Source organism: Suillus fuscotomentosus (genome assembly GCF_016647785.1).
Source record: "Suillus fuscotomentosus strain FC203 chromosome Unknown F5891scaffold_56, whole genome shotgun sequence".
NCBI lineage: Eukaryota > Fungi > Basidiomycota > Agaricomycetes > Boletales > Suillaceae > Suillus > Suillus fuscotomentosus.
This window is the reverse complement of record NW_024539568.1, coordinates 2,889-20,083: the sequence shown is the minus strand read 5'-3', so window position 1 is coordinate 20,083 and position 17,195 is coordinate 2,889. Positions and strand designations below refer to the sequence as shown.

The 17,195-nt window shown below is 49.2% G+C and overlaps 5 protein-coding genes across 5 annotated transcripts; 2 read left to right on the top strand and 3 right to left on the bottom strand.

Moving 5' to 3' along the window:
* Positions 1-56: 56 nt before the first annotated feature.
* F5891DRAFT_598490 (uncharacterized protein) lies at positions 57-1,365 on the bottom strand. Its single transcript, XM_041372417.1, has 3 exons — positions 1,138-1,365; positions 603-1,078; positions 57-542 (listed from the first exon to the last, which is right to left on the bottom strand). The coding sequence occupies exons 1-3, from the start codon at positions 1,183-1,185 to the stop codon at positions 347-349; spliced, it is 720 nt and encodes a 239-aa protein (XP_041221887.1). The 5' UTR covers positions 1,186-1,365; the 3' UTR covers positions 57-346.
* Positions 1,366-7,305: 5,940 nt separating this feature from the next.
* Positions 7,306-8,888, top strand: F5891DRAFT_1247266 (uncharacterized protein; the record flags this gene model as incomplete). Its single annotated transcript, XM_041369828.1, has 1 exon — positions 7,306-8,888. A coding segment is annotated over one exon (1,323 nt), but the record flags the coding sequence as incomplete, so codon positions are not given.
* An 812-nt stretch (positions 8,889-9,700) lies between these two features.
* F5891DRAFT_598361 (uncharacterized protein) lies at positions 9,701-11,245 on the bottom strand. The gene is made up of 3 exons (XM_041372416.1): positions 11,226-11,245; positions 9,924-11,169; positions 9,701-9,861 (listed from the first exon to the last, which is right to left on the bottom strand). Exon 2 carries the CDS (start codon positions 11,016-11,018, stop codon positions 9,990-9,992), a length of 1,029 nt encoding a protein of 342 aa, XP_041221885.1. The 5' UTR covers positions 11,019-11,169; positions 11,226-11,245; the 3' UTR covers positions 9,701-9,861; positions 9,924-9,989.
* A 926-nt stretch (positions 11,246-12,171) lies between these two features.
* F5891DRAFT_983500 (uncharacterized protein) lies at positions 12,172-14,040 on the bottom strand (the record flags this gene model as incomplete). The annotated part of the gene is made up of 8 exons (XM_041377330.1): positions 12,172-12,497; positions 12,541-12,550; positions 12,615-12,713; positions 12,917-12,978; positions 13,265-13,325; positions 13,466-13,787; positions 13,857-13,933; positions 13,993-14,040. The coding sequence occupies 8 exons, from the start codon at positions 14,038-14,040 to the stop codon at positions 12,172-12,174; spliced, it is 1,005 nt and encodes a 334-aa protein (XP_041221884.1).
* Positions 14,041-14,288: 248 nt separating this feature from the next.
* Positions 14,289-16,853, top strand: F5891DRAFT_1175234 (uncharacterized protein; the record flags this gene model as incomplete). Its single annotated transcript, XM_041365706.1, has 7 exons — positions 14,289-14,372; positions 14,550-14,608; positions 14,681-14,822; positions 14,854-14,907; positions 14,994-15,069; positions 15,213-15,413; positions 15,478-16,853. 7 exons carry the CDS (start codon positions 14,289-14,291, stop codon positions 16,650-16,652), a joined length of 1,791 nt encoding a protein of 596 aa, XP_041221883.1. The 3' UTR covers positions 16,653-16,853.
* Between the last annotated feature and the right edge of the window lie 342 nt (positions 16,854-17,195).

Sequence of the window (17,195 nt, the reverse complement as noted above, 5' to 3'; positions counted from 1 at the left end):
CTGCACGTCAGGATTGTCCAGTATATCAGATTTTGGCTTTTCAGGTGTTCTGGGTACAGTAGACACGAATTCACCCAAATTGACACTATGTTTTCGAGGGTGTGAAATTGACGCAGTAAATTTGCCGGGCAAATTTGCCTGGTGCAAATTCCCGGAACCCTAGACTAGGCATTCACAGATGATTATGGTGTCTTCAAGTGTCACGCCTACGTCGTTGCGCGTTGAAAGGCTAGTGATGTCAAAAAACGCGTCAAAGCTCGAAACGAGGAACAGAACAATAGCATGCTGTTGAAGTTGGAATTCCAAGTTGTACATAGTTCTCTGCTGGCTGAAGAATGCGCGCCCGTTAGGTGTCGACTCGGAGGGACCAGAGAGGGAGGAAAATAAAATAGTCATTGGTTGATGTACTGGTTGTGAATGTCTCTATGATGTATAAAATAACAAGGGAATGATCGTGAACCATGCAACCTGATCTGAGAGTCAAATGTAGAACATATAGGAATACTTGCATTAATGGCGCGCCAGTGGCCGCATCAAAATAGCTACGCCCAATTAAAAAAAGTACAAGTATGTCAGCTCAAGGGCTCTCGAGATCAATATGCATACGCACTGGGATTTCTACCCACCATCCCGGTGGGCGATTAAGCTTCATCTTCACGGAATACACTTGATCTCGCGTTGGACAGGTAGCCTCACGTTCCGTATCCCTCCACAATACTAACAACAGCACCTCTCCCGACGTCACACACTCCGATGGGATATCCTTCGAATCTCCGACCACCTTTCCACCCGCCAAAGTGCAAAGGCGAAGACCAAGATATACCTCGAGAAATGTAAGGGAATTCATGGCGATGTAGGCATTGTTGTCTGGTAAAGTTTCGCCTGGCCAAACATGGTGGAAAGCAATGGTCCCCATGTCCCAAAGTTCCTTCCTGGTGATAGGAAATCCAAATAGCCAACGATTTCCGCATGGAGCCCGAGGAGGCTTCACCAGAACGTACTGAGATACGTCTGAGCTATATTTAGAGGGCACCCATTTCACCGCGGTAGACGTGTTTTGTGAGCCAGACTCTGAGATCTTTGAACAAAATGAGCGGCAGTACACGTAGGACAGTAGAAAGTTGACGAGGTACCCACCTGAAGTTTTCTAAGGCTTCGCTCAAGTTGGCTTGCAGTAGAGGGCATTTTCGAGAAGTGTTTTGTCAACGAACAAAACGAACTTGGTCAATATGTAATACTTTGGCACACGCCCACGCCACTGTGGCTGATGCTGGCTGGACAACACCCAAATATTGTTGTTTGCTCGATGGAGTAAGAATCACGGACTTGAATGATTTGGATGCGGCTGTAGTCCCACTAGTGGGCACTTGGTATATATGCAGAATTCGTATGGTCTAAATTCATGTTCGTATATATGATCATAGTGCACAGCGCAGCCGCTATCGTGACTAGGCATTCCCAAATAATTATGATGTTCCACCTATAGCTATTGTGAACTTTCATCCTTTCCGCCGCGCCATCAGTGAGTTCACGATTATCTCTCGGCTATAGATTTGAATTTCATTCATTCTAGCGACACATCAGACAATACCTATTTTTTCTTTTCTTTTCTCTCTAGACTCTGCGAAGCACGGGTATTTTTTTTTTTGAATCGTTGTTTGTTGTCCGTTTACAGCACCGTACGGTGACTTTAATTCAAGTTAGGGGCGCAAGTTACTAAGTAGTAAGTATTCCTCAAGGAGCTGTAACTTCGGATAGCTTATCTGACTTCTCACAAAATGCGACTGACTGATATCAAAGGTTTTCGATTTTGCAGAATGTCCGTTGCTCATGGCAAGGGACGCCATATTGGTAAGGAAGGTCATACGAACGTAAATGAAAAGAACAAGGTTTGGGCCGATCGTACTCAATGGAGTAAGAATCACTGTGAGTGGACATTCTTGGGCGGTGTCGAAAAAGTTCAAAGTTGATGCAATAATCGATAACGGTTTACTGCAACCTGTGACTACTTATCTCCACCGGTTTTCAAGGATCGATGTGACTTTGAAATGTCTGAATAATCTTAGTGTCGTAGGTATAAATTCACAAGTGCAGCCCATAAACCGCAATTCTAGTGGCTCCCCCGTCATGTCATTTCGCCAACCTCGAGAACCATCTTTGCTTCACCAACCTACCTACTCTCAAAGATTCAGCAATCAAAACACTTCGACTACACTGCATCAACCAGCCCAGAGTACCTGGAGGTCCACTTCTACGTCGTTGCCGGTAAGTGAATATAAAGTCGTTCTTACTACTGCTCACCGCTACAATATCAGCGATCGGTGGGAGCAGGGGCCACACAAGAGATGTGGAGGAACGATACACGCGGGAGGTTTTACGACACGCTAGAACAAAGGTACGAGTCTCAGTATTCGTTTCGAATCTCTATTAACAATTGTTTGTACCTAGAACAAAGGTACGACTAGATGTACGTCAGCGCTTGCGCTCGAACGTTACAGTGGGACTTGTACTTACGTCTCAGTATTCGTTTCGAATCTGAGACGTTTCGACGAAAACAGCGTCCTCTTATACGGTGAGTCTGCCAGCAATAGCTTTGATGAAAAATATATACTTAAAGAACGAAAAGATTGCCGACGTTGACACGTCGTCGACGTTCTCCGTTTGGAGACGCTCGCACTCGATGTGCTCTATTCTTCGGCCGTATCGTCCTTTCCTTTCTCAGCTCTCTCTCTCTCGGCCTTACTTCCCTCGGACACATCGGCTCTCAACACTCCCCCTCGAGCGTTATCCAAACACATCAATGTCCTCAACCTCTGGAGTCGGGGACGTGCCAATGGCTTCGTGAACGCGTCCGCGACATTGTCGTCACTGGGGCAGTAGATTATCTTGAAGGTACCGTCCTTCACGTGGCCGCGTACGAAGTGGTATCGCAGGTCTATGTGCTTGGTGCGCGATTGGAATTTTCCCGTCGAGACTAACGCTATAGCAGCTTGGTTGTCGCAGAAGACGGGTGTGGGGAGGTCTTGGACGTCGTAGAGCTCGCGGATGAGGAGTTGCAGGTAAAGTACTTCCCTTGCCACGCTGGTCAACGCTATGTACTCAGCTTCAGCTGTTGACAGGGCTATGATAGGCTGTTTGCGCGCGCTCCACGAAACGGGGCCTCCATGGAGCAGTACGATGTACCCGCTCATGGAGTGCCTATGTGGCTGCGATGCCCAATCGGCATCGACGAACGCCTCGATTCCCCCCTCGCTGGATCCCAACGTCAGCTCATAGTCTGCGGTGCCTTTCAGGTACCGCAGGGCGCGTTTGGTGGCCTCCCAATGGGGTCTCCCCGGATTCCTCATAAATTGCGACAGTGTTGCCACCGCAAAAGCGATATCCGGCCGGGTACTCGTAGCTGCGTACATTAACGAACCGATCGCGCGTTGATATGGTACGTCTCGCATAGCTTGGAGTTCGGCGTGTGTTGCAGGGGACTGATCTATGGAAAGGACAGTACCTGGTTCCATGGGCGTGTGCAGGACCTTCGCGTCCTCCAGGTGGAACCTTTCGAGGATCGTCTCGACGTATGCCTTCTGTGAAAGCGTCAAGGTGCGTGCTACGCGGTCCCTCGTCACCTTCAGCCCCAATAACCAGCTCAACTCCCCTAGGTCGCTAATCTCGAAGTGCGCGCGCAGCTCGGACTTAAACCGATGGATATGGGATATATGGTTGGCGGTGACGGCCATGTCGTCGACAGAGACGGTGATGACGACGTGTTCGCGCGAGGTGCGTTTGTAGAAAACGGCTTGATCTACTTTTGACCTGCTGAAGCCCATTTCATTGAAGGCTCCAGCTAGCTCCTGCGCCCACTCATATCCTGCTTGTTTGAGTCCAGGTAAGCTTCTTTTCAGCTTCAGTACCTTCCCTTCCTGACCATCCTTCAAGTATCCAGGGGGCGCTCGCATATATGTCCTCCTGCAGACTCGCATATAGGTACGCACTTTTAATATCGACTTGGTGTATTTCCCAGTCGCGCTGAGCAGCCATCGTTAGGACTGCACGTATCGTGCTCATATTGGCTGTGGGGGCGAAGGTTTCGAAGAAATCGACCCCGTACTTCTGGCGCTGCCCATTTGCAACTAGGCGCGCGCGAAGCTTCAGCTTCTCGCCGTCCGGCCCGCGCTTTGTGGCCAGGACGTAATGGCATGGGATAAGGTTTACGCCTCGAGGTGCGTCTACGATTTCCCACGTACCTAGCTTCTCGAGTTGACTGACTTCGTAATTGATGGCTTCTTGCCACTCTGCAGCGTCTGGGCCCTTCAAGGCTTGTTGGAGGGTCGGTTCTGGTTGGACGGCGGCCAATGCTAGGTGAATATGCGCCTCTTCATCCAAGAGGTCGAGTTCTGACGCTTCCAACAGGCTTTCCATGGTTAGGGCTGCCGTTTGGCCCTCATTCAGCGCCGCATAGTACCCTGGGGGTGGTCTTACCCTCGTCGACCTCGCTTCAGGAGTAGATGGTTGAGGTTGCTGGGCAGTAGACGGTTGAGGTTGCTGAGGAGTAGAAGGTTGAGGTTGCTGAGGAGTAGATGGTTGGGGTTGCTTAGGAGTAGAAGGTTGAGGTTGCTGTGGCATGGTGATGGGCTGGACGCTACTAGGTGAGTTATTATTACCGTTGCCGCTGTTATGTTCGTTGACTACAGCAGACTCCCCCTCGTCCGGCATACCATCGGCTGCCAGGATCGGCGTGAAGGTCACATTCCTCTCCACCGAGACACGCCGTCTGCCGGGCCAATACACCCGGTATCCTTTACTTTCAGCGTCTACCCCCACAAAAACTGCCTCCTCCGCCCTCGCCTCCAGCTTACCAGCCTCCAGCATATGGACGAAGACCCTGGCCCCAAATTCATGGGCCTGCGACAAGTCCGGCTTGGACTTGCGCACCAACTCGTAGGGCGTGCTACCTGGGATCGCCCTTGAAGGTAGGCGATTCTTGAGCCAAGTGGCGTAACTAACGGCCTCGGCCCACAGGTACTTTGGCATATCTCTGCCTAGGAGCATTGCTCTCGCATGCTCGACGAGTGTCCGGTTGAGTCGTTCGGCGACACCATTCTGTTGGGGTGAGTCGTGCACTGTTAGCTGCCGCTCTATACCTTGCTGACGCAAGTATTGATCGAACTCGGCGCTCAGATACTCTCCTCCTCTGTCCGAACGGATTTTGCGCACGCGCACACCTGGTGATTGACGGGCCACCCATGCCTCATAGGACTTGAACGCGGTAAGTGCGTCACTCTTTTGTTTGAGGAACTCGAGTCGCGTCTGCCGGCTAAAGTCGTCCGTGAAACTGACATAATATTTACAGCCTCCCAAACTCGTCGTCTGCGCCGGTCCCCAGAGGTCCGTATGGACTAGTTCTCCGTATGTAAGTGCGCGCATCTTCGTTTCTCTTGGGAAGGACTGCTGAGCTGACTTAGCTTTCACGCAGACTTCACAGAACTGGATGGCGGGCGCCGGATCTATGTCTATGCCCAGGATTAGGCCCTTCTTGACTGCGTCAAGAAGGGCCGCATGTGATACGTGCCCTAGGGCACGATGGACATCATTGATGGTAAGCTTTGTCCTGGCGACGTTGGCACGATGCTTACGGTCGGACGTTACAGCGTAAAGTCCCTGGACTTGGGGTATTTCTGCGATCGTCCTTCGTTCGGGGGGAGCAGACAGTATCCTGCACATTCCTCCTTCGAACAGCACGGCCAAACCGGCGGAGGCGATCTTATTGGTGGAGATAAGGGTAAATGCCATGGAGGGGGCATATAGGACGTCTTTTAGCGTCACGGTCGTTCGTTTCGAGCCCAACGGTAAGTCCATCCTCACGTCTCCTCGTCCTGTCGCATTGACAGTAGCTCCATTCGCAGTGTATATCTTCTGCGGGGCGATCTCAACGAAGGATATGAATTTTGCCCTATCCGGGCAGAAATGAGAGGTCGCGCCGGAGTCTACTATTGCTCCTCGGCGCTCTGGAGGTACGTCCATCGATTTTGCTATGACTGCGAGGTTTGACGTAGCGAAAGCGTAGTTGTCCTTTGGCTCCGGCTCTTTGGCTACATTGGCACTTTGTTTTTGGGTGCGTCCTCCTTGTCTCTGCCGTTGATTCGGCCCCTGACCTTCTTTTCCTCCACCTTTTCGCCAACAGTCACTCTTCCAGTGGCCCTTACAATTGCAGTTCGTACAGACTGCGTCGGGGTTGGATTTTGGAGCCGAGCTCTGCGAGCTCGTGCTCCTCCCTGCATTTGTTCTCGCGGAGAGCGCACTGTTGGTCCCGCGTTTGTTGGGACGTCGTTCGGTGAGTAACCGGTGCTCGTATTCCTCTGTGATGATGGTGATGAGTTCGTAGGGCGAGAGGGGAGTTTTCGTTATCTTGGCCGCTGCGTTCATCGACGACAGTAGCGGCCGGTAGGATTCAGGTAAGGACCCTAGGATGATGGCATGAAAGTCCGTATCAATGACGGCTACCCCCATTCCAGCTAACGACTCCCTCAGGCGCAAAAGCTCTGAAAAATGAGCCTTGACGTCACCACCTTCTTCGCACCTCGTCTCCTGGAGCCTCCGTCTCAGATCTATCTGGACGAGTTCGGTTTTGCCTTCATGTATGTGGCATATTTCCTTCCAGATTTCGGACGCGGATGCTAACTTTTGGACACGTAACAGCAGCCGATCTGTGATCGTGCAAAATATTTGCTGTTTTACGAGTGAGTTCTTTTGTTGATACTCATCGGTCTTTGCGTCGAGCTCATCGATTTCTTTCTGCGTAGGTGTTGTACCATCCGGCTTCGTAACGGCCCCCGTAGAGCTCTTTACGAAAGGCGTAGGCTCTTTAGCTCGTCCATCGGTATATCTCGTAAGTCCTCGTGCACCTATAGCCGTTAACGTCCTTTCCTTGTAGGTTATCCAGTTCGAGCCATCTTCGGCGAGCTTCGGGATGTTAAAAAGGTTTGAATTGGTGCTGGGAGTCGACGAGTCCATGGAGGAGTCAGGGCTCATAACCTGTGGAGGAACGATACACGCGGGAGGTTTTACGACACGCTAGAACAAAGGTACGAGTCTCAGTATTCGTTTCGAATCTCTATTAACAATTGTTTGTACCTAGAACAAAGGTACGACTAGATGTACGTCAGCGCTTGCGCTCGAACGTTACAGTGGGACTTGTACTTACGTCTCAGTATTCGTTTCGAATCTGAGACGTTTCGACGAAAACAGCGTCCTCTTATACGGTGAGTCTGCCAGCAATAGCTTTGATGAAAAATATATACTTAAAGAACGAAAAGATTGCCGACGTTGACACGTCGTCGACGTTCTCCGTTTGGAGACGCTCGCACTCGATGTGCTCTATTCTTCGGCCGTATCGTCCTTTCCTTTCTCAGCTCTCTCTCTCTCGGCCTTACTTCCCTCGGACACATCGGCTCTCAACAAGAGACTCCACCGAGCTCCCATTCAATGAGCATCCGGAATGAGCGTGATTTTTCCCTCGCCTTATCTATCCGGGCTGCTCAGGCAGACACAAGGGAATGCCCCTGGTATGGAGTGTGGGCTAAAGTCCTCCAAAATTATATGTTTGCCGGGGCGGACGCATCACGAACATCATGTACATGCATTCCACAATACTCCCTCATTGCATCCCATGATTCCGGCCGCTCGCCGCCGAGTGGTGGCTCCGGTCGGTCCGATTCTGACATATCCATGGGCAGCCATTCTTCAGATCGGCATTTGATGACTCCAGGGGGCCCCCTTCCGGGACCACCACCTGTGCCCTACAACCCTACCCCAAATTTCAGTCCTCAATCACAGGCAATTTTCGGAGGACCACTACCTCCCTTGACACCTAGCCCTGTGTACCCAGATTTTCGTCGTCGTGAACCATCCCCTGACAGTCCGACTACGCAGCACGTCACTCGTATGCAGGCTCGTCGCGCTGTGAATGTTTCCAACAATCCTGTCAGCGCCTATCCGCTGCCTCAATATTCGTCGTCGTCGTCATATCCGTATCCATATCCATCGGATGGTACTTTCCCAATAACTCCACCCAGGCCGACCACCACCTTTTCAAATGCATCTACCAGAATTCCGTACTTTGTGCAAATGCTCGAACATGTAAAACAGCCCTTCCCAGTCATTCCCAGTCATGTAATCCGCCGGGTTATTATGATAGTTGAAATCAAACCGCAGTCATATGCTGTGCCCGGTGGGGTATTCAAATGGGAAACTATCTGGAAGGATCAAGTACAGGAACAAGTTCTTCATGCATTTGAGGCTGATCGTACTCTGAAATACTTGGGAGTCCTCATAGCTGCAGGTCGTCGTTGGGTGTACAGCACTGTGAACCGTGGCAAGCTAGTTTCTCGCACAATGTCAGAGATGCGCGATCCAACTTGGCGCGGCACTGGACCGCAAGTACCATCGTCTGATAATTCCGTGGTAGAGGAGGGGGACGTCCAGCCTGTTCTTCCCTCGTGGAACATCCCCGACTTTCTCCCCAAAGCAGAGAATGGCACCTTATATCAATTTGATCTCCTGGACGCCAGGGGAGACTCCCTCAGAGCCTTTCAAGAAATTGTAAATGACCTCCGCCATAAAAATAGTGATATTTAGTTCTAGGGCATCTTAATGGTGTGGGCAGGAGGGACGGTTTGGTATTATCGCGAGGCGGAATAGAGATGCAATGATGTGGTATACAACAAGGTTATGTAGTCGCCACATGCAGTATACAAGACTCAATGAAGAAGCCATGAATAGTTATATCTCAACCGTTTTGAAAGTACGCCATTCGAAATGTATATACCTGAATCGTACAGAGGTATGAAATCATATCAGTTGCAGAAAATCACTATTGGTGCCCAATGAGCAAACTACGATCGTGAACAATACCATGACTGTCACTTTGACTTGGAGTTAATTTTGATTGAGTAGCCTCAATTTCGCGTCAGAGCGAAGGTTTCTCTGATGGCGCATGGCGCAACAGAGATTTGTCGAGATCCATTGAAATGTGTTGCAGGGTGAGTTTTGTAGATCATGGATCTAACTGCGACCGTGAGCTCCTCCACCACTGCCACTCGTCGTGCCAGCCTGCTGGAGTGGGTAAACTCGCTCCAAACGCCACCGTGGAGGCATCCTCAGCCTTCCATGAGACCAGCACGAGTAGTAGCAAAAGAACGCCTTGCACCAGTGTACGTCTGGAAGAGAATCCAGGTCAGACGACTCGGACGGTGGGTCATTTGCTGCCGTGGACGACGACGCGACAGGCTGCTGTCGAGATTGACGTCGAGTATCATTGGCTTTCTTGTATTCTGGTAGCTTAGCAGCTGCAAGCCGCTGAAGGGCTTCAATCAGCATCAAGGTAAGAAGCAGGAAGATCTACGTTACAGTGAACTTGCGTCCAGGTGCGACTTCAATTTCAGGTGGTTCGTGGCTGGGTCTTCGCCGAAAGGAAAGGTGCTGCCGCAGGAACTGCTTAAGGTCGCTCGCGTGACGGGGAGAACTCGTTTCTAACTGGATACGCTCTCAGCCATGGACTGCTAATCAACTAAAAGTGAAGACTAACGTTTGTTGCCTGGGCTAAGAAAGAGTGGTTGGGAGGTAGGGCAGATGTAGCAGGGAACTGGAAAGTAATCTTCGAGTCAACTGCGGCAGAAAAAAGATCAAAAGACATACATCTAGGGGGTCACGAGGCTGATTGTTCGAAACTGCATTCGCACGAGGCAATCGAAGGAGTTTGCGGAAGCGGCGGACGAAAATAGATGATTGTGGGTCTACTGTAGGTGTAGGTCTTGGCCTAGGGGGGTACGAAATAGTCACTGGGTTACGAGGACGGCGGGTTGCATCAGACTACAACAGTTGCAATGGGTAGCATGATGAGTAGAAGAATGGGATGTATGCATTGCACATACCTTTAGTAAATCAGCGAGGCTTGAGTTTTTGTGTGCACTGGTCTGTGAAGATGCATGTATTAGTTCTCACACAATCTGTATAAGTCTACGTACACTGGCCTGTGCATCCGATGCAGACCCGATGCTGGCCAGGATCTCTGCCGGAGTGTTGTAAATATAAATGTCACTACCACTTGCATAAGCTAGTTGACGTGAGTCGGGTGAAAGGGTTAAGGAGCCGAGAGGCAGAACGTTGAACGAGGCGAGAAGATGGCGGGACTCGAAGGCCCAGAGCTTGATAGTTTCGTAGCATCCGGTAACGAGGAGAGTATCATCAGATGAAAGCACCAGGCCGGCAAGAACCATGGTGTGCCCTTCGAAAGGAGTTCCGACAGTCTTTAGGGTGGATGCATCGAACTCATAGATCGTCCTAGCAGGGTCATCCGTAAAACTGAATGCAGCAACGATAGTCAAGTTCTTCTTTGTCCAGAACACGGATGCATATGACATGGGATCGTAACCAAACGTTCCTGTTCTGACGTCCAACTTTCGTGTGTGCACGCCCCATACCTCAAGACACTTCCCCACATCTGACTTTACTGCAAGTTTCTTCGAATCATGCGAGAATCGAACTGCGCCCAGACCCTGAAGACTTGTGAATGGTCCAGCCACCAATTTTCCGGTCTCCAAGCTCCATATATGAGCCGAGCGATCGATTGCCCCGCTCACAAGCAACGCGCTATCTGTAGATATATCAATGCAATATGTCTCTTTTGAGTGGCCTTCAAATGTCTTGACGATGCCCGTCTGAACATCACACGCTTTGAGCTCCCCGCGACCAGAATGTGAACCACCAGTGACAACCCATCGACCATCCCTGGAAACTGCTACCGCACGGATTTGCCGCTTACAAACATCCCGCAACTTGGGAATCTCTTTACCCACTTGCATGTCCCATTGCCGAGCGGTAAGATCATCAGATCCGCTGAGCATTCGCTTGCCTTTCGGAAAGTAGGATATAGAACGAATTTGGTCTTCATGACCCCGTAAGGTCATTGCCGGTGCCAGAAACATTGTGGTGTTTGCGGTGGTGGATTGCGTTAACGTGGACGCCATGACCTGTGTCTTTTCGATCAAGAAAAAAAGAGCCAGGTACGTGCCAGAGATTCCTTGGACACGGTTAAAGAGCGACAGCAGGGTCTACTGTACTTGTACTGCAGGCCCGTTATTGATAATGACTGTGGCCACCTCGAGTACAGTGTACCTGCTGAAGACAATCATCAATTCTATGGCACTGTGTGTTCATATAAGATTTGATCATACCAAGAGGTTAGTGACCAAGTGACCAATTGAACTCAGGCGCCGATGTCGTCTATGTATATCGCTTGCCACGCCTCTTATGCATGGCACAACAGCTGTGCATTGCAGTGCCCTGGGCGTTTATGAACCTCAAAAAGTCTTCCCCTGCGAAGGCTATGACACGTGGAAAAATTAATGTGACGAACTGGACCACCACCTCCCATACAATACTTTTCTGCTGTCATACTATCCCTTTACAGATCCGCTGATGTTTGCCTTTGTCGACACAAGTGAAGCTGACAACTCGTCAAGTATAGGAAGACGTTCTTTGAGGCTGAGAGGGGACGAATGGACGGATGCAAGTCCGAGTCATCATGCATCACGTGGCGTTATGGATCAACAAATAGTCTTTCAGTCCTTCCGCAGTGTTCGTTTACAATATCGATATATTGTTCAGTCTCACTTTAAGTGTATGTATCACGGATAACTTGCGATAATTAGAAGTTCTACCGCAAAAAAATGAATGGGGTCGGTCCAAGTGAGGTAGGTAACACAGCTAGCCATGGAACAATAGCGCACTATTCATAAAATGCCTGAAAAATAGAGTATCAGCTGAACTCCAGTTTGCTTGCAGTAGAAGTCATTTTTGAGCTCTGCACTGTTCAGTGAATAAAATAAACGTGGCTGAACTACTATGGAATACGCCACCGATGCGGAGTTTCGACGCAGTTCGTGACACGTTCAACTTGGGATAAGAAATCGAACAGAGACAACAAACTAAACGATGCCTCTAACCATCGGACGTTTCGAGGGCGGGTCCCTTCCCAACTTTGAGTATATTGGACAAGCAGCGACATAGTAGCACTTATTACTAATTTGCGTGCGCCACACTCGTGGAACAAAGCAGCACAAAACTTCATCAACTTTTTTCGAGGATTGAAATGATAACTCTTCCATCGACAGGTTCCTTTTAATTCATAAAACCAGAGGCCGAGCGTTTGTTCTCCCAAATAGTGTTGTAGGTGTTCAGCACTGATAAATATCCCGATGTGCCCGGCCCCTTTTGAACGTCGTCAACTGTTGCTTTTGTTCTTGTTCTAGTTGCCTTATGAAACGTCCGGAACCGCCATGTCGTGAGCTTTAAACCACGCCCCGAATTCGGAAGGTGGATAATAACGGCAGAAGATAGATATTGAGCACCACTATTATCGCCGGAGTGACGACCCCGGGCCCGCCCGAGATGTGATTCATCATCATCGGCATCAAGCAAGCCAAAGGATGCGGAGAACCCTATGTCTAAATACCCACCAGAAATGAGTTAATCGCGAAAGGAACTGACTACGGGGATCCTAAAGAAGAGAGCGACATTGATGGTCAATATTTCATAGCCGAGTAAGTCCCAACAGTTCTGACCTGGGAGGACACTTGGAAATATGATCTGTTAAGACACAGGAATGCCACAGTGGGGTGATAAAGATATAAGAAGATGGCGGCAAGAACCTCTGCCGCCGTCTGTTACACTGTGCAGAGACACAAATATAACAACAAGTCGAACTAGAACAGTCGGTGCCTACGGTAAGGATATGACCTGTCCTAGATAATCAGTTTGGACCAGCATTTAACCGTGTTACTCAACCTATTTTACAACTCAAGTTCGTTTGACTGGGCATCACAAGCAAGATCATCATCTGATGATCTATTGACTATTGCATTACTCCAGGCGTAGTATAGTTGTCGTATGCATTGCTAACTGCAGCTGTCTCCTCCAGGGTTGAACCTGTTTGAACAGAACGTCAGTGCACCGAGAACTGCCCGATAAACTCGTACTTTTGAGAGGGAGCTCTTCAGCTCGCCTCAATATTCCTTCGCCGACGAGCGCGTCGACGAGTCTCAAGGAAAGTAAAAGCGGTCCTGTAGATAATATGATAAACAATCAAATTCAGTCAAATTCGTTTACCCGGTGGCGGATCTTAGTTCAGGTGATCAGTCACGCTGGACAGACCAGGGGTATAAGGAACCCTTACTTGCTTCTAGAAAGCAAAAAAAACTCAGCGAAGACACACAACATTTCTTATCAGAAAGGCATTTGGCTCGATGGAGGTTGACATGATGGAGTGATTGGTTCTATTGCAGAAAACAAATGAATTGGTATAAGTAGGTAGGGTATCGCAGCCAGCCATGGAACGATGGCGGAATATTCATCGAATTAACAAAACTGTAAGGATGTTAGCTCAAGGGCTCTCGAGATCAATATGCATACGCACTGGGATCTCTACCCACCATCCCGGTGGGCGCTCAAGCTTCATCTTCAGGTAATGCACTTGATCTTGCGTTGGACAGGTAGCCTCACGTTCCGTATCCATCCACAATACTAACAACAGCACCTCTCCCGATGTCACACACTCCGATGGGATATCCTTCGAATCTCCAACCACCTTTCCACCTGCCAAAGTGCACATGCGAAGACCAAGATATACCTCGAGAAATGTGAGGGAATTAATGGCGATGTAGGCACTGTTGTCTGATAAACTTTTGCCTGGCCGAACATGGTGGAAAGCAATGGTCCCCAGGTTATAAAGTTCCTTCCTGGTGATAGGAAAACCAAACAGCCAACAATTTCCGCATGGAGCCCGGGGAGGCTTTACGAGAACGTACTGAGATACGTCTGAGCTGTATTTAGAGGGCACCCATTGCACCGCGGTAGATGTTTTTTGTGAGTCAGACTCTGAGATCTGTGAACAAAATGAGTAGCAGTACGCGTACAACAGATGAAAGTTGACGAGGCACCCACCTGAAGTTTTCTAAGACTTCGCTCAAGTTGGCTTGCAGTAGAGGGCATTTTTCAAGAAGTGTTTCATCAATCGAAGTTCAGCTTGGCCATTATAACATTTTGGCACACGTCCACGCCACTGATATGACTGGACAATCAATTACATAATCATATCGCACCCATTGTTTGCTCGATGGAGTAAGATTCACGGACTTGAATATTTGAATGCGGCTCTGTGGAGTCTGGGCCAATGCTACACAGAAGTCCGCTGGTAGTATTGCATTCTTATGGTCTGCATTCATGTTCGTATGATCATAATGCGCATCATTTCAAGCAGTGCAGCCGCTGTCGTGACTAGGCATTCCCAGATGCATCATGGTGTTCTGGCACCTATAACTATGGTGAACTTTCATCCATGCCATCAGCGAGTTCACGATAATTCCTCGGCTATTTGAATTTTATTCATCCTAGCGACACATTGATAATCACAGACAATGCCTATTTTGTCTTCTTCTCTCTCTGGACTCTGCGAAGCACGGTGATTTTTTTTTGAATCGTTGTTCACTATCCATTTACAGCACGGTGACTTCAAGTTAGGGGCGCAAGTTACCAGCATTCCTCCGGAAGTCAAGGAACTGTAACTTCGGATAGCTTATCTGACTTCTCACAAGACGTGGCCGATTGATATCAGAGGTTTTCTATTTTGCAGAAAGTCCGTTGCTCGTGGCAAGGGGAGCCATATGAAAGAAGGTCATACGAACGTAACTTACTTATTGGAAAATAACGGTGGGCGAGGTGGCCTATGGGTGGCGTCGAAGCTGATGTACGGTGTTAGTGATGTAGATTTGACTGTCAGTTGCCACAATTCACCGTTGGTTCCAGGCCCAGAACAAAACCGACAAGGTCGCGATTATGCTTGACGGTGCAGAAATTACTGTAGGCAGCGAGGGTGGGCGACGCCGAGACCTATCAGTGATGCATGATGGTAGTCACGGGCCATCGTAAATCGAACATCACTCTAGCGTCACAACTGCAAACGAACATTGAACGAAAAGAACAAGGTTTGCGCCGATCGTGCTCAATGGAGTAAGAATCATGGTGAGTGGGCATTGTTGGGCGGTGTCGAAAAAGTTGATGCAATAATCGATAACGGTTTACTGCAACCTGTGACTACTTATCTCCGCCAGTGTTCAAGTGTGGCCTTGAAATGTCTGAATAATCTTGGTGTTATGGGTATAAAGTCACAAGTGCAGCCCATATATACCATTCTAGCGACTCTCCGAGACCCAGTGAGCCTTGCAATGTCATCTCGCCAACCTCGAGGTCCAACTGCACAGTCATTTCCACCTCGTCAACATTTCACAACCCCATCTACCTACTCTCAACATGCTCAAACTACACTACGCCAACCAGCCCCGAGTGCCCGGACTTCCACATCGCCGGTAAGTGAATGTAACGACTCAAGTCCTCACCACTGCTCACTACTATAATATCAGCTATCTGTAGTAGGAGGGTCCACTCGTGTGACTCCACCGAGTTCCCATTCAATGGTCGTCCGGGATTCCCATGATTTCTCTCTCGCATTATCTATCCAGGCTGCTCAAGCCGATACCAGAGAATGCTCCTGGTACGGGGTGTGGTCCAAAGTCTTGGAAAGATATATATTCCGTAATGCGGATGCACCCCGAACAGCGTGCACCTGCATTCCGCAGTATTCCCTCGTTGCATCCCATGATTCAAGTCGCTCGCCGCAGAGTGGTAGCTCCGGTTGGTCTGACGTAGTCATGGGCAGCCCTTCACAAGATCGGCATTCGATGACTCTAGGGAGCCCCCTTCCTGGACCACCCTTAGTGCCATACAACCATACCCCAGATTTTAGTCCTGATCCACAGGCAATTTTCGGAGGACCACTGCCTCCCCTTACACCTAGCCCTCCACACTCAGGCTCGTTGCGTCATGTACCGTACCCTGAAAGTCCTATTGCACAGCGTGTCACTCGTTTGCAATCTCTTCATGCGAAGGATGCTTCCAACCTTCCAGTCAACACCCGTCCACTGCCTCAATCCTCATCGCCATATCAAATTCCATTAGGTGGTATTCCCCCAACAACTCCACCCAGACAGACTACCGGCTTGTCGGATGCATCCTTCAGAATTCCGGACTTTGTGCAAATACTCGAGCATGCACAAAAGCCCTTCCCAGTCATTACTGGTCATGTAATCCGCCGGGTGATCATGATAGTTGAAATCAAACCGGAGCCACCTGCCGGTACGATGTTTAAATGGGAACGTATCTGGAAGAGTCAAGTACAGGAGCAGGTTCTTCATGCATTTGAGGCTGATCGTACTCTCAAATACTTGGGAGTCATCATAGCTGCTGGTCGTCGTTGGGTGTATAGCACTGTGGACCGTAGCGATCTAGTTCCTCGGACAATGTCAGAGAAGCGCGATCCAACTTGGCGCGGCACTGGACCGCGAGTACCATCGTCTGATGACTCCGTGGTAGAGGAGAGGGAAGTCCAGCGTGTTATGCCCTCGTTGAACTCCCTCGACTTTCTCCCCAAAGCAGAGAATGGTACCTTGTATCAATTTGATCTCCTGGACGCCAGGGGAGAGTCTCTTAGAGCCTTTAAAGGGATTTTAGATGACCTGCGCTATCATAACAGTGATATTTGGATCTAGGACATCTTGATAACGCAGTCAGGAGGGATGTGGGATCATCGCGAAGTGGGATGGACGTAGAAATATAAGCATGCGGTGTACAACGATGTTAGGTAGAATGTCACAAATATAGATAATATTGTGGTCATGTAGTCGCTACATGCAGTAGGATTCGATGAAGACGCCATGAATGGCTGTTATATATCAACCGTTTTGAAAGTACGCCATCCGAAATGTATATGCCTCAATCGTACAAAGGTATGAAATCATATCAGTTGCAGAAAAATATTATTGGTGCCCAATGAGCAAACTGCGACTCTGAACAACACCATGACTGTCGCTCTGACTTGGAGTTAACTAGTGTTAATTTTGACTAAGTAGCCTCAATTGCATGATATTCTCGAACGCGAAGGATGAGGCGTGGTCCTAGCACAAACAGCTGTGCCATCTCGAAGATTTGAGCGAAACCATAATAAATCTGAATGTTTAGGGAAAACACGTCCTATAGAATTAATGGATCATAGTTGCACGTAGAGGTCAGTGATAGATCGACATACCTGCTAA